This window comes from Acanthaster planci, linkage group LG03 (assembly GCF_054643075.1).
Source record: "Acanthaster planci isolate LZ-2023a linkage group LG03, COTS_SCS, whole genome shotgun sequence".
NCBI classification, from domain to species: Eukaryota; Metazoa; Echinodermata; class Asteroidea; order Valvatida; family Acanthasteridae; genus Acanthaster; species Acanthaster planci.
This window is the reverse complement of record NC_141779.1, coordinates 20,486,591-20,501,888: the sequence shown is the minus strand read 5'-3', so window position 1 is coordinate 20,501,888 and position 15,298 is coordinate 20,486,591. Positions and strand designations below refer to the sequence as shown.

The following is a 15,298-nucleotide window of genomic DNA, read 5'->3' as shown; positions in this document are numbered from 1 at the left end:
TCAACCGTAGTTTTCAGCCCTTCTGCCCTCATATGAAAGCTCAAAGACCCAGGGAGTTGATCCTGGCGACGATTTACACAATCTCACCATTTTGGGGGCCAAACAATCTCTTTTTTCAAAAGATACTGTGGGGGGCACTTTTAATGCTAATGAGCTGGTCAGAAATTCTCACTTGAATTAGTGGTCTGCACCCTTTATAGGGTCCAGTCCACTAATTCAAGCCCCATTGAAAACAGTGTAAAATCAGCACCGTTCAGGGCCCAATAGCATGCACGCCAACATCCCTGAGATTTCTGAAACACAAATGAAATTCTTGTCTGGTCACTTATCTTTCAATTTCTTTTCAATTTTTTGTGGGTTAACCAATTACATTTTTAATTATTCCCACAAAACAAAATCACCCCCCAAAAAGTGATTTTCCCGAAGTCTGATTGCAGCCATTTTTCAAGTGGCAACCCTCAACTTTCTCGGGCACTTGGGACCATTTTTCAACCGTAGTTTTCAGCCCTTCTGCCCTCATATGAAAGCTCAAAGACCCAGGGAGTTGATCCTGGCGACGATTTACACAATCTCACCATTTTGGGGGCCAAACAATCTCTTTTTTCAAAAGATACTGTGGGGGGCACTTTTAATGCTAATGAGCTGGTCAGAAATTCTCACTTGAATTAGTGGTCTGCACCCTCAAGTTGTTCAAAAGTCATTGACCCGTTCATAATTTTAGTGACTTCCTAAAGGTAATCCTATTACTTCCCGTCCTTTTTTACTTTTCGACTTATGAAATTTTTTTTTACCTGTTTACTCAGTCACCCCTCGTGTTCATTTTCCCTCGTCGGAGTTCAAAATAAAATCTTCAAAAGTACTACTTGCTTGCCATCAAAGGGACATATTTTGCGGCTGTTTGTTTTTGAAATGTTACCGCAACAACAGAAACAACAAGAACAGTGACAACAACAAGAACAAAGCAGCAGTTATGGAGGCGTCACTCAGTTGCCGAAAAAAAAATACCACCCCAATGTTTATCCCGCGTGTATTCATACTTCGAATTTACAATACTTGTTTGTGTCGCCAAAAGGAATAGATGTATAGGGGTTAAAGTTCAAAATTTAGAAGCCTGCCATTGAATGTGGTTACACCACGTTGCCGGTGAGTGCGCTGCGCTGGTGCTTCCAGTCATTAGGTCTTCGACAACTCTGTTTATAAGGTAAGCAGCTTGATTTTCCTGGGATAGCGTTTAGAAATGGTAGCATCGATCATTTAACAGAATGTTGTTGGAGTGGTTGGATATGTGATGTGTCATACTTATCTTATGCATACTTGAATCAAATGGGCCAGTAACGAGATCTTGACGGCACTGGGTTTTTGGTCTTCATATCGCAGATCACGTTAAGGCTGGGAGAGGGCGTGTCAACGGGTGACTATATACCAGGGTGCCTGAGTTCGGCAAGAGGGGGGGTTGAGGTCATTTCGTTTCTAGGCTTGGTAGGTGAACGTTTCATTCTCGCAGATGTCCTGCAGTGAGAGAAATTTTGAGACTTTCTCCAACGACGATCCTTGGTTTTGAAATTTACAAAATATATTATCTAATGTGTTTTGTAAATATGAAAATATTATATGTGTCAGTGTCGGATGCATTGTCAAAGTCCAGGTAACCATGGTTGAAGTTTGGGGGAATTTATAATATGAAAATAATCACATCAGCAAAAGAGTGAATTCCAGATTTGATTGTGAATCAGTGTTCGCATTACCTATAGGTTAAAATCTAAGATCAGCGGACCTTTCTGCGCATGTGTGCATAAAACAGGTGAAATGCGAAGTATGCATCTATTAAGACTTGCAAAGTGCAGAATGAAATAATTGAAGAGAACATTTTGCATGCATTGGATTGTACTGGAGAATCTGTGTAATGGTCATAAATGAAGATTTTTCTCGAACACTTGAAAAGGTTTCTATAACAATCCAGAGAATCCGCACGCACTTTACCATCAACCTAGGCGAATGGAATTGTAAAGAATTGTGAAAATGAAAGCTTGCAGGAAAACGCGTAACACCAATACCCGGATTCCGACTGACTTTGGAAAGCAGAATAAATAAACAGACTCAGTTTCCCGTTCGCCCACTCCCAGACTCCATCAGTTGGGAATTCCCGCTTTCCCGACAAAGAAAACTACAATTCCTCAACATTTATCGCAGAGTCATTCTTTTCACAGGGAAAGCCATATGTTGTGATGCCATTAGACACAGGTGATCGTTTTCATCTTTGTTCAGGTTGGTCATCCCCTGGAAATGTCTCCAGGGTGTCTTAAATTTGTGCCGTTGGGAATCTTGGTTTGTCCGCTAATTAGAAGAGAAACTAAGCACTCTTACAGATTTATTTTGAGGCCTGTTAGCGTAACAGCAGGGGCGATGGAAGCGAGGGAACAGAAGCAAATTTATTTTCATGTAAATGCGCTCATCAATGGTATAAATTTATTTGATTGGTCTGCAAAAGACTGACAGGGAAAAAGAAACCGGGTAATGCTTAAAGGTGCACACCTCTGGAATCGCCTAAAAGTCAATGCCATAGGTTGTTCATTCGGAATATTTTAAAGGTTTGGGTGAAAGGGAACCAACTTAATGTTTTACAGTATCGACGAAATGATGAGTTTGTTTACATCTGACGCGGCAGCTTTTTTGAAGCTTGCGTGTGTATTTCTTGCAGTGAATACAAGCCGTCAAACTTGGAGTGTGTTACCATCGCCAATGACAGGGGCCGGTTGTAATTTGTTTCTTCGTCTTCAAAGGCTTCTTCCTCTCCTTAATATTTCATTCAGTGATTTCTGCTTTCCAGCTGACGACTGGTGCGGTTTTCCTCTTCTGTTCTGCTTTTCTTTTCTTTTGAATTTGACTTGGAGTGCTAAGAATTGCTTTAGCTTCCATAATTATCCGACTGGAGTTCACTGAACAGCGCCCAAAAGCGTGTTTTATATGCACCACGATACGAGAATATACCACAGTAGGAAAATACTGTAGTTTCATGCAGAAGCTCAACGCGCAGGATAGTTCTCGGTCCCAGCTGGTTGGCTACCAATGAAACTGCCCTGGGCCTACCGAGACGAGCGGTGACCCAGGCGGCGAATGTGTAAGCTCCGTAAGGGAGGTTCCGATTTTGCTAGGTGCAATGTGAACACAACGGAGGACGGTCAATTGCAGAGCTCGATGGCTTGTATCCCATTCGTTCAGTATAATGTGACTCCAAAGCCAACGAGAGCATACACATAAGTTACGGCCAATAATGTAACAATCGGTCAATAATGTAATACCGGTCGATAATGTGATATAGGCTAAATCGGCCGATAATGTAATACCGGCCGATACTGTAATGACAATCGACCAAGTAACCCAAGCGACCCAAAATGTAATAAAAGTCGGCCGATAATGTAATAACCTCAGACCGGCCGATGTTGTAATTACATGGAGGCCAATAATGCAGTAAGCATAGATTTGCTATGAGCCTTATTGTGAACTTAGAGATGATCCAGGAGGCTAAACAGCCCTTTTTAGCTACGTTTACATTATGTTCCCCGGCGGCCAAGGCAATCACGTTTGCCCGAAACGCAGATTTTTTTTCCTCCATAGTCATGTTTTGTTGGGTCCTGCTAAGTTTTCTCACGGTCTATTGTACTGCCCGGGATAAACCATTGTATAGTCCACACATTTCTAAAGGATAGACAGGGCTATTGAAGTCGCCTTCAGTTGACTTTTCGAGAGTAATTTATATCATGTTGCATGAAGTTGCCTTGCCTGGCCCGTATCGAACCCTAGCTGAACGCAATGCGCCGCATCTCACCGGGCCTGTAAACCGTCACACGTTCTTTGATTGAACTCGACGAAGCGGCTACCTTACATCCTAGCTTGCCTTAAGAACCGTGACAAAACGCGTGCAAGACGGGACAAAACTTGAAAGGACCGTGAGATGCCAGGGAATGCACATGTTTCCCGTCCCACGACGAACCGTCTCCAAGTTTTGTTACAGCCTATCACGTACTGCCACGTTTTGTTGCGTTCACCCCATTTTACTACGGGGTTTCTCATCCGCACCGTGACTGCCGGAGCAACATTTTTTGACAGTTTAAAAATCTCGCCCGGCACCCATGACAATCACGGACTGTCACGTTTGCCCATTCCGTCTCCTCGCGTTGTCTCACGCCCATACCGTTCGGCGGTGGCCAGAAACGCGATTGCCGTGCTGGGAACATAATGTAAATCTATAGCTTTAAAAAAGGTACACAATGTCTCCTCAGCCTGTGAGGGATCTCTCTGTTGGTGTTATTCAGGGACGATCATGCCAGTATTATGCACGATGTCAAGTTTTATCTTCTTCCCTTCTCCATGATTGAGGGGACCCTCCGGGTCCTTCGAAACTGTGCGTAGCAGGGCAAGCCCACGTCGAAGGGTATAGTAAGGGAAATGCCTGTCTCTGGGGCAAAAGCTAAGCACGTAGACAGGGTATGGTTTCATGTGTGCATGTCGTGGGGGCGAGGGGGCACTTGACCCGCCCATGCTTCGGAGAAAAAAACTATAGAAAAATTAAATAAAAACGGAAAAGGGGAGAGAGAAGGCAAAAGAAACGATAGAAAGGGAGGTAAAGGATACAAATCACCAGTTTGCTTTAAAACAGCGAGCGTAAGTGATCGCTTTCATCAAAAATTGTCAGTTTGCTGATTAAGAGTGTTAGGATATTCCTTCCACAGAAACGTCTCTGGCGACGGTCGTGTATGGTTTCCCATGCATTGTAAAATGATACATTTGTCGCATCTAGGTCACATTACAAAACTGACTCTGAGGAGATTAGCCAGAAACTACTCAATTTAGGAAAAGTATATTGTGACAGCTCAGTGTTTTCATAAGCGATTTTCATCTTTATACATTTTTGAATCACTTTACAATCTATTTCACTATCCCAAATATGTCTTTATCAGCAACTCAATTTTGCTGTAACTTCTGCATCTTGTTGCATCCTGTCCCTCTTCCGCCGCCTTGGCCACTCGCCATTGACACTTAATTATGATACCCTGGGTTCCCCGTTGCTGAGTGGGTGTTCTCGTGTGTGTAAAATGTACACGTACAGGGTGTATGTCTGCTTACACTGTGCGCTGTGCTGTCACGTGAAGTGTAGGACATGTTAACAACCATAGGCTTTGACTTTGCCTGACTATTGTGCTATTGATCCTCCACACGCAAACTGAGCTCAAACGTGTCCCTTGCGAAGGAGAAAAAATCCTCAGTCAATTAAATGAAAAGAATGAAAAGAAAAGAAAACGAAAAGTAGAATACAAAATGTCTGATCGAGGTAAGACCATTTCACACGCCCGTCCTCATTTGAAGTGAATCATGAGGGATGGGAAATCCGGAGATGTTGAAACAGCCGCGGGGAAATTCCAGTCAGCATGCGATGGATAATGATATCAAATTGGAAGTGTAAAATACTGGTATTTAATTGGGTATCATTTACATTCATAGGAGATTTTCATTGCTCATGTGACGTACCAATTAATGCCAAAGTAAATAATAATTGACAAAAAATTCTCGGTGTTAATCCCCCTCCAAAAAACCCCTTTATTTCTCGGTGTTTTCCTAAAAAACAAGACATTGGAAATTCACAGTTTCCTGTTGCTTGCATTAGTTATTGATGCTTTTAATCGACAGACAGGGGTATTTTTCTCTGGGAATTCCACCCATCCTATTTTTGTGCCTCACAAATTATGCACAACAGCGCAACTATTGTTCGCGATACCGATACAGACTGAGCCCATGGTTCAAAAGACGCTTTTGTAAATAACAGAACCGAATTCAGTGCTTGCGTTTTTGGCATTGTGTGCGGTATATCACAATTCGTGACTGTGTGACTGAGGCCATCCGCGTATTAAATGACATTGCCGTATCCTTGTTTTACTCGTAGCTACACCTGGGTTTGCGCAACGATGAATCCAGTGGTCGTCGCCGTGACCGTAGGCCTGTCCCTGGTATGCCTCACAGGACAATTTGGCACAGGTATGGTATAAATTGTAGAAATGGATCTAAAGGTCCCCTGGGATTGTCAGCATTCAGGCTTTACACAGACATTTTCATCCTTATACGCGTGGCTAGACGCGGCGGCAGCCCGGGCTAGGCTGCGCTGACGCCGCTGAGGCACGGCGCGGCGTTTAGTGACTGATTTCATTCTTCAAATGTTGCTGTGTAAGCTGTCCGGAGTATAAATCGCAGGGACATTTTCAACGTGAGAATCAACGTATAAGCGGCGGCTTGTATTACGGAAATTGAGATATATTTGAAAAATATAAAAACAACACAAAACACCACCAACGAACGAAACTCGTAAGCGGGGGGGGGGGTTCGTTCGAACCCCCGACCCCCCTGCCTACGGGCCTGAGTTGTAGGCATTGCATAACCTAGTTGATTTTGTCCCAAAACAGAAATTTGAAAAAAAGTTATGATATTGGGCCAAAGTGTCTGTTCATGAAACCAATGACAATTCGCTCCGCTCGACTCTCTACTTTCCCGGTGTTTTGTTATGTATTTTCTTTCTTTTCCTTTTTTTTTTCATGTGTGTGTGTTTTTGTAGTATAGAAGCATAGTACGATGGCAGACTGCATTGACGTTTTATCTCCCAAGGGAAGATCCGATATTGAATGACGGGAGCCAAAGTGCCCCCCCCCCACCTAAAAGAAGGGATTGTTCAGACAGACAGGTGTTTTGGGGCACTATTTTGATTTCCTTTCATTCCCAGTGTGTGTTAAAAGCCCCTAACTTTTACCCGTCCCTCAGAACGGTCATAAAGAAGGTCACGTATGGACATTCTCCCCTGACAAAACTCCTTCTAGATCGTCCTTCACATTCCCCACCGTTTTGTATTCATTCAGAAGCATCTGCAGCGGCTATCATCGTTACTCCGCCAGGGGTCTGTGTCTCGCCCGGGGAATATTTCCAACTGAAGTGGACAGCCAAGAGGGCGCACCCGACGGATTCACTCCAAGTCCACTGCGAGAGACAGAATGGAGAGAGGATCACTATCGACGGTCCCTCAAGTAACTTCACCACGGCCAGCACCAGATGCTGCGACGCTGAAACGGCATGCGTGCTGGAAACCACACTGACAGGGGTAGCTTCCGGCGATTCTGGCTTTTATTGGTGCGTGGCAAGCACGGATGGCGAAGCCACCCTAAACAGTGCAAGCAACGTACCCAAGGCATACATTTGGGTGAGCAACGTCACAGGTTAGTGACGGTCTCTGTTTTATTTACATAATGCTATCCGCTGTGAGCACCCCCTCATCAGTTGAAAATGACCATGACGGTGAGGGATGGGGAATCATGAGGGATATCCCCCTTTTTTCGGGGGGAGGAAGGATCACCCCCTCCCCCACTGCCACTGCCAGGACTTTCCTGGGGGGGGGGGGTAAAGCAGTCATTAGCAGCAAACTGATAAATCATTACGGGTTGAAGAGAGACCTCTTCTGAGGTATTTTCAAGCAAACTGGTGATTTTCTTCCGCTTTCCTCCTTTTTTGTTTTTATCGCGTTTTCTTTCTTTTTCTATCATTTTTGAGGAGGGATAAGCACCCCCCCTCCGCGGTGCCGGGGCTTCTATCACTGTAGATTGTTGCCCTTACCGTTGAGTTGTTTTATTTTGGGGGGGGGGGAATTCACATCAATGTTATAGTTATTTGTGTTTCAATTTAAGCTGCATGGTTTGGTGATTGTTTCTTTCAGATTAAGAGCTCATTTTTGGAGACGAGAGGGGCTATCTTTGTCTGACCCATCTCATGACTGTTTGATTTTGTACAATTTCGACAGTGTTTTCCCTGTCAGAGCACAACAAACTGATCACACCGGGCCTGAGCGAGAGTATAACCTTCGAACTAAAGTGTGACTTCAGTGGATTTTTCGAGGTCTGGGCAGACCTTGAAAACGGTGAAAGCAGACAGCTAGAACACATCTGGGAATGGGAGGATCGTAGTTCAGACGGGGCACCTTTTATCCAGGGGAAAGCCGGTCAGCGTCCGGTACTTGTGTTCCCCTCCCCGCTCTGTCGGGATCAAGGGCTGTATCGCATCACCTACCGGGCTAGTAGGTTCTACAAGCCCGTCAAAACTGTACGGTATCTGCGAATAACTGGTGAGACAATAAGTCAAATCGGTGTAAAAACAAATCATTGCGTCATCATGATGGAAATAAGTTTCAACTTGTTGGGCTGTATTATTTCAACGTAGAGGTTGTTACATCTAAACGTTCCCCAGAGAAGGTTTTAGATCATAAACTTAGTAAACTACGTAGGGCTTTTCTGGCTTTCCTTTTTCCAGATTTACAAAAGTCACTACGGAGCCATTGGTATTGCAAAGTTGATTTCGTTGTTTGTTCATTTTCCTCAGCAAAATCTTTACGACCAGTTACATTTCCTGCCATAAACTAGCTTATCTCACCCTGGGAAGAGTGAGCGGCCTCTTTTGGCGAGTCCATTAGAGCTAATTAATGTGTAATTTTTGTTTTCGTCCAAATGCAACGACTGTTTATCATATCCTACCCCTGTACAAGCTGGAAAACCTGGTTTAGTCACTTTACAGCCAGGGCCTCCCCTAGCCAGAAAAAATATTTAAAAATCCAGCCGGTTTCCAGCCTCCAGCCAACTCCCATAAGGCTGTGTGCTAAGTGGCCCCCTTGTGTACAATCTAATGGATCGTTTACAAAACGGTGCCTGGGGGCAGACAGTGGAATGTTTCTTATCAGTGACAGCTGTCTGGAACTTGTCAGAGGCCTCTTTCGGCTGTCTTTGAAGTGTTATTTTGGGTGGGGGTGTTGTTGTGGTGGTGTGGCTTGGCTGGTGCGTGGCGAGGCCCCCCCTCAAATCGGGATAGTCTGGGATTACCCCCCCCCGGTACTGTGATGTACTTTTCGTGGTTTTTCAGAGCTGTAGAGGCTAGGGGACAACCACTGAAGCATTTATTTACCTTTAGGACGGACTAAGGGCCCTGCAACCCTGAGAAATGATACGGACTCACCTGGCGAGGCCGGTCCAGAGACCGTGTAAAGAAAAAATCATAACCGCGTCCCAAAATGTGATGTACAATTCTGTCTTCAATCGCAATTAAATTATGATAATAATTGTGTGAAAGTGAGTTGCCATGGTCATCACTGACAGATGTAAGATCTGGATTCATTTCCGACCTCCTTCCTGAAAACTCCAATTAAACAGTGTAAATATAAATTAGTATTTTAATTTTTCTTGCTTAGTCAATGATACTTGCTCGGAATTAGACAAGAAGATAAAGACATCCCCAACCACAAGTTCCAAGATAACAACCAATGGTAAGTTTCTGATGGCCACATCATGGTTGTCATGGGGGTCGGAAAGTGTCCTGTTTTCACCAAGATTATCAAGAATTCACTATTCACGCTGTCATGAATTAGTGTTTCCTAATACAAATTTGAAGACCAAAACCAACCGACTTCGGTCCGTTGAAGTGGCCGAAGCTTCCTTTGGCAGCCTTTTCCACATTTTTCCCCGATCATGTAACCATACAAGAGTGTGCTTTTTGGGGGTAACTACAGGTATTTAATCTAAGCTCGCATTGTAATCTGAGTTGCCTTCGAGCTTTACACATTGTGGCAGTGATCAGACATTGATTTGTCCATTATGTCAAGCCTGTGGCAGCGTCCCAAACAGGCTTCCGGAGCAACAGCTATAGGTCTACCCGCCTCGAGCAGAATCACCCCCTCATCGGTTGGTAGCGATGCGGCTGCAACGCATGCATTTCATTGTCTGAAGAGAGGGTTTGCGGCAACATGTCATGTGGATAGATCTTTTTTTGGAAGAGGTATGGTTCTGGTAAGAACCGTTGAGTGTGAACTCGACGTTTGAGGATGACTAGAGCACACGGATCTAACCGTTGAGTACACACTCGACGGTTATCAGAACCATACCTCTTTTAAAAAGAGAGCTACCCACATTTTGTTACCGCAAGCCCTCTCTTCAGTCTATCTCCACCGTGCAAAGCTTCAAGTCAGTTCACTGCCGTTTGTGAACCAACGAAGTGCAGTTCCTACCGAAGGAGCACGGTTGCTGGGAAAATTGCGCTCTCTCTTTGTCAAGCTTGTGGCTCATTGTCTGCGCGTCTCCGCTTATTTCCAAAGGAGTGAAGACTTAGACCTAGCTCTAGACAACAGGTTCAGATGCAGCCTTAATCAAGCAACGCGCACGGCACCAGTTTATTTCGTCAAAATGTATTTTATTGGAGATCAACTCCGAGTGCCCAAACGCTTCTACTTTGGATATTTCACAAGGTGGGTCAATAATTATAACTGTACACTGATATATACATTTCCAATCTGATCTAGATGCTGTTAGCCAAAATGAACGATACAGTCCAGCCAACAATTCGGCTACAAGATGTGATGCGAGCCAACGCGACAACAGTGAAACCAAGGGGTACATCTTTGGTTTGGGAATAGCGGCTCTCCTCTTGGTACTGTTGTTACTCGCTTGTGGGTATCTCTTTTACCAAAATCGTCGACTCAAGGCAGTTGGAATGGGTCAGAGGTAGGCAAAAGTGTCACATCTTTTCTACTCTGTTGTTCATCTGAAAAGTTCCAAACTTAGGCCTTTTCCCCCGAATATGCTGTACGTAGCATCAATTTTGGAGCAAGTTTCACGGAACAGAGAAAACCCATTTGCTTGCATGGCAGTAAATTTCCCGTCTCTTAAACTGGCATTGAGTCCTTCTCTGTTTGCATTTTGGAATGCAATCTGATTAAAAAATCAGACCGAAATGTACTCGCGTCGTCATTTAGACCACTTCCCTCTCGTCCTCTCTAGTGACACAAATGACGAGACTGTCATGGAGCCTCTTAACGTCCAATGAGCGGGTGGCCGGGATTGACAGTGATATGGTCACTTTCGGTGTTCTGCAAAATTCGGACTCTTGCAAACTCTCATCCTTCCTTGGTGACTTCCCAGGCTCACATAAGTGTCACACAAGAGGTGCGATGGAAGTCAAGCGTGTAACGGCCAACGAGCCCATTTTTTCAGGGTCCAACTTTCGCACTTCACCGATTGCCTATAGAGACGAATCGAGGAGCAGCAGTTTGCGGAGGATGTAACATTTAAGACATTGCTATGGTTTAGTAGAATACATTTTACGTTGTTGAAATTAAGCGGTAGTGCTCACAAGGTGTCGGCTGAAATTTATTCGGTACAAGTTTTGACTCCCAGATGGTACACGTCATGCTGTTTACGTAATTATTTATCATGAAAATAAAAATAAAACACAAATCCTTCTTAGATACACTCATCTAAACCCCGTGTGGAAAGAACTGAGCCTAAATATTATAATATCCTTGTAGATTGTGCATGTCAACAGATACGGTATACCCAAAGATTTCTGTACAGCATATTGACGAGCACACAAGTGTGCAAAGGTGGGTCAAGAACTACTTTTGGGGAGGCTCTTTTGGGGGGCCAATGTTTTGGGATTCCTTTTTGACCTTTTCTGGCCTTTCTAAGGGGTGAGGCTAAATTGTGGGTGATTTTGCACGCTTTAACTGTGGGAAGAAGGGAAGTGAAAAAGTCCCCCAAACTCGCCTTTCTCTCATAATGTTTTTAATGGTCCATTGCCCCCCTACATGTATCAGCTAACGTGTGGGCAGAATGAATTCGAAATTGTGTTTTTGTCGAGTAAAATCTTTTGTTTTTATGTATTGCTTAGAACGTTGCAGTTACATAACACGGGCAATTCACAAAAGTGCGCCTCCAAGAGTTTGGAACGCGTTGACCAAGCACAGTGCGTGACATCGGTCGACCTCATGGTCGACCCTTTCCAAACGCGCATTGGGTCGACAGATTTAGCGCACTGTGGTCGAGTTCGGGCGGCCTGTTCTTGGCACGGGTTTCTTGTTCTCGCGCTCAAATGGCGGGACACGACCCAAGAACACTGTTCTTGGAACATGATCACACACCACCTCCTCGTCAGGGTTTTACAGGAACACACGGAAAAACGCGTGAAATTTTGATTTTTGAACAGCTGCAAAAAGTAGAGAGATGGCCTCCAAAGCTAGAGACAATGGGAAGTTTTGCAAAATTAACATTAATTATTTTCCATAACACGGGAATGAATGGTCCTGCTTAAATAGAAAGAATTCAGCCCATCCAAACATTAACTCTTGAATAACGTACATGGACGCCGCCATGTTGCATGTTGCTTGCCACTAACTAACAGCAATAACCGGTTGTTTGTTCCCGGTGTTCGAGCGGCCGACCCACGAACAACCAATCGAGCTGTTCCTGAGCATACAAGAACAAGCCGCCTGAACTCAGCCTTTGATTGGTCAACGAGTTGCAAACTCTTGGAGGCGCACTATTGTGAAGCACTCTATTGTTTCTGTTTTAATGGAATTTGTGATTGGGCGTATTATGTATATATGTGTTCATATTTATTTTGGCCTTGAGTTTGAGTCCATCTTCAATAATTACTCTATGATTGCTTAGAGCTACAATTATTTGTGGTTTCTCATAGTAATATGTATGTATGTTTTGTTTAAGGGCATGCCTAACACAAGTTTTGCGTTTAAGGTGTTGCCACCTCTTCTGGCATATACATGTCTTTTAGACTTGTCTTATTATTATTATTTCTGCCATGGGAGGAAATAAATGTGTGTGACAGAGCGGTGCAAAGTCAAACACGGCTTCACCATCTCACATACTATTCGCCCTTCTTTAATAAACCTTTTCGACGTTCGCAATGCATTACGGGTTTGGATGACTAACAAGCAATGCATGCATTTTATGCACAACCCTATGATTCAGAAATCAATTTACAGTTTTGTACTAAATATTTTTATGTATTTATGTATCTGCCCATCAACTCAAAGATGCGTGCGTATTATCACATTATACCAGAAACATTTTCAAACAAAGTTTTCAATTGTTTGTAAGAAAAAGAAATCACCCTTAATAGTCTTTTTAAGGGCACAGGTCACTCTACAGACTGAAAATGAACGTGATTGGTCAAAGCAGGATGAATGAGCTGCAAATCGTGATTTTGATTGGACAATATTAAGTACATTAATATCCACAATCCTAGTCAAAGCTCGGTCCATGACAAAAAGTGGTGTTCTCGGGAGGGATTCTCCGAATGTTCCTTTTCAAGCTTTACACTTCGAAGTTTGTAAATGTCTTCGTCCCAAATCAATAATGAACACTGTGTCAGAAGAGGATGGCTTGAATTGGAGCATGAAATAAAATGGAAACAGATTAACGTTTTGCATGGTATACACTTCTCCCATAGGGTTGTGCATAAAATGCATTGCATGTTTGTCATCCAAATATTGTATTGCGAACGTCGAAAGGGTTTATTCTCGGTTCAAGACTGAAACCATTTTTTAATATTTATTCCCACACAACGCATGATGCAGGACCATAAACTATTGATGGCGCTATTGAAAGCTATTTTGTGGATTCATCTTGCGCATTGGGCCGGGACGCGCGCGGTAAGCACACGGAGTACCAGAAATGTTCCGGAAGAGGTATTCATGTTGGGGAGAGGGCTGAACAGTGGAGATGTCATCGGTAGTGCAATCTGCCCGGGCTTGTCAGGGACTGGGGCTACATTCTGAGGCTTGTTTTACAAGTCTTGAGGGAGTGGAGGAATGAGGTGATCGTTTTCTTAATATAAAAAAAAGGTTAAAGAAAAATCTTCCTAGGAAAGGGGGCTTGTCCCATTTGCTTCCCAATCCTCCAATGCGTCATAAAAAGATTTATCCCGAATGATACTCGCACATCGTTCATAAATGCATGGTTTTGGACAACTTTTATACTATTCTGTCTCGAATCAAAATGGCCTAACATCGCCGCTGCGAAATGTTATCCAATGTTCAACTGTGGACGAATAAAAATTCCTCCATGGTTCAACCAAATAACTCCACGCTTCATGCGATTGGGACACATTCCACGGGATTGATTGGCGTGGAAAATCGTTAAGCCCGTAAAATGATTGCAGAGCAAAACCAGGTCACGCATGGTCGGTGACCAAAATGTCACACGATGTGTGTTGCATACAACGTGCCTCTCTGACTGGTTCCCGGAGTGTACTTGTGTAGCACATAATAACCCTTCCTTTCAATAGCTTGAAAATGTTCCAGAATCGGAAGCCTCACCCCTCAGAAAAGTCATAAAAGCTTACATAAACATTTTCATATTCCCCCCCCCGCTCTCCAAAAACCCAGTTTTGGCTTCACCCTTGGCCAAAGCTTGCTAGTGAACATTATCATCTGCAACAAAGTGTTCCAGCGTGCACGAGTTGGTACATACATGATATTTGTATATATTAATTTAAAATTATATTGCGGTCAGTCTTAATGTCTGAGAAACTCTCTAGAATTTGTTGATTATCCTTATAGCCGTCTTTCCAGGAAGTTATTATTCTAGTGAATTAATCAGACCTAAAGATTTGACGGTCGTCCTTTTAGTGAACAAATTTAGATCCCTATGTTGAGTTTTTTTTTTTACAGAAATTGGTTTAATGAAAAAATGCAATAAGGATACAAACATCTTCTCAAGTCAATAATTTTGTATCATTGAGTGTTATGCATCATATTTACCTGGATACCGTTTTATGATTTTTTGTTTTACACGGACAGTAATATTAACGTTACATTAATGTAATTTAAGATTTGGTTTTGTGTGTGTTAGTTTAGCATTTGATTGTTTGTTTTTTTTAAGATATGTATTTCCTCTGAATTTGGAATTTACATACGGAACTCTCAGTCATTAACATCAGTTTGTTCATAACGTCTCCCAAAGGGAATCGCCTGATGTGGAAAATGACTGTGCATGGGAAATAGAACTGTGTTTCTCAGGAAAAACTGGAAAATGTTCATCCTTACAGGATCTGGAATGATACCATTATACCAAGACACGATCAATGCCAGCCCCAAGACAATCAGTCATCGACCGTCGACGTCATAATTAGGGAAGTTAAAGACGTTAGCTGATCCTTTTTTATGTTCACATGTCGATGCACTTACTTGGCTCATCCACAATCTTCATATGATTGTGGAGCCGGGTTATTTTGGCCCACTGTCATAGCTGGAAAAAATTGGCATTCAAGTAAAGAAACTCCTTATCATTAAAATTAAATTAACAAATGGAAGAGTTTGAATTCAATCAGACAAATGGTTTTATACGGTCATTTTGAAGTTAAGGCTACATGTGCTTGAGCCCGCTTGCATTGAGCACCGCAGTGGAAAAAGAATACAGTTTGACTGACCAGT

The 15,298-nt window shown here is 43.2% G+C and overlaps 1 protein-coding gene across 1 annotated transcript; it reads left to right on the top strand.

Annotated features, from left to right (window-relative positions):
- Positions 1 to 1,062: 1,062 nt before the first annotated feature.
- On the top strand, positions 1,063 to 14,832 carry LOC110989143 (uncharacterized). The gene is made up of 7 exons (XM_087134536.1): positions 1,063 to 1,201; positions 5,939 to 6,030; positions 6,900 to 7,253; positions 7,832 to 8,152; positions 9,266 to 9,340; positions 10,370 to 10,571; positions 10,848 to 14,832. Exons 1-7 carry the CDS (start codon positions 1,122 to 1,124, stop codon positions 10,891 to 10,893), a joined length of 1,170 nt encoding a protein of 389 aa, XP_086990662.1. The 5' UTR covers positions 1,063 to 1,121; the 3' UTR covers positions 10,894 to 14,832.
- The last annotated feature ends 466 nt before the right edge of the window (positions 14,833 to 15,298 follow it).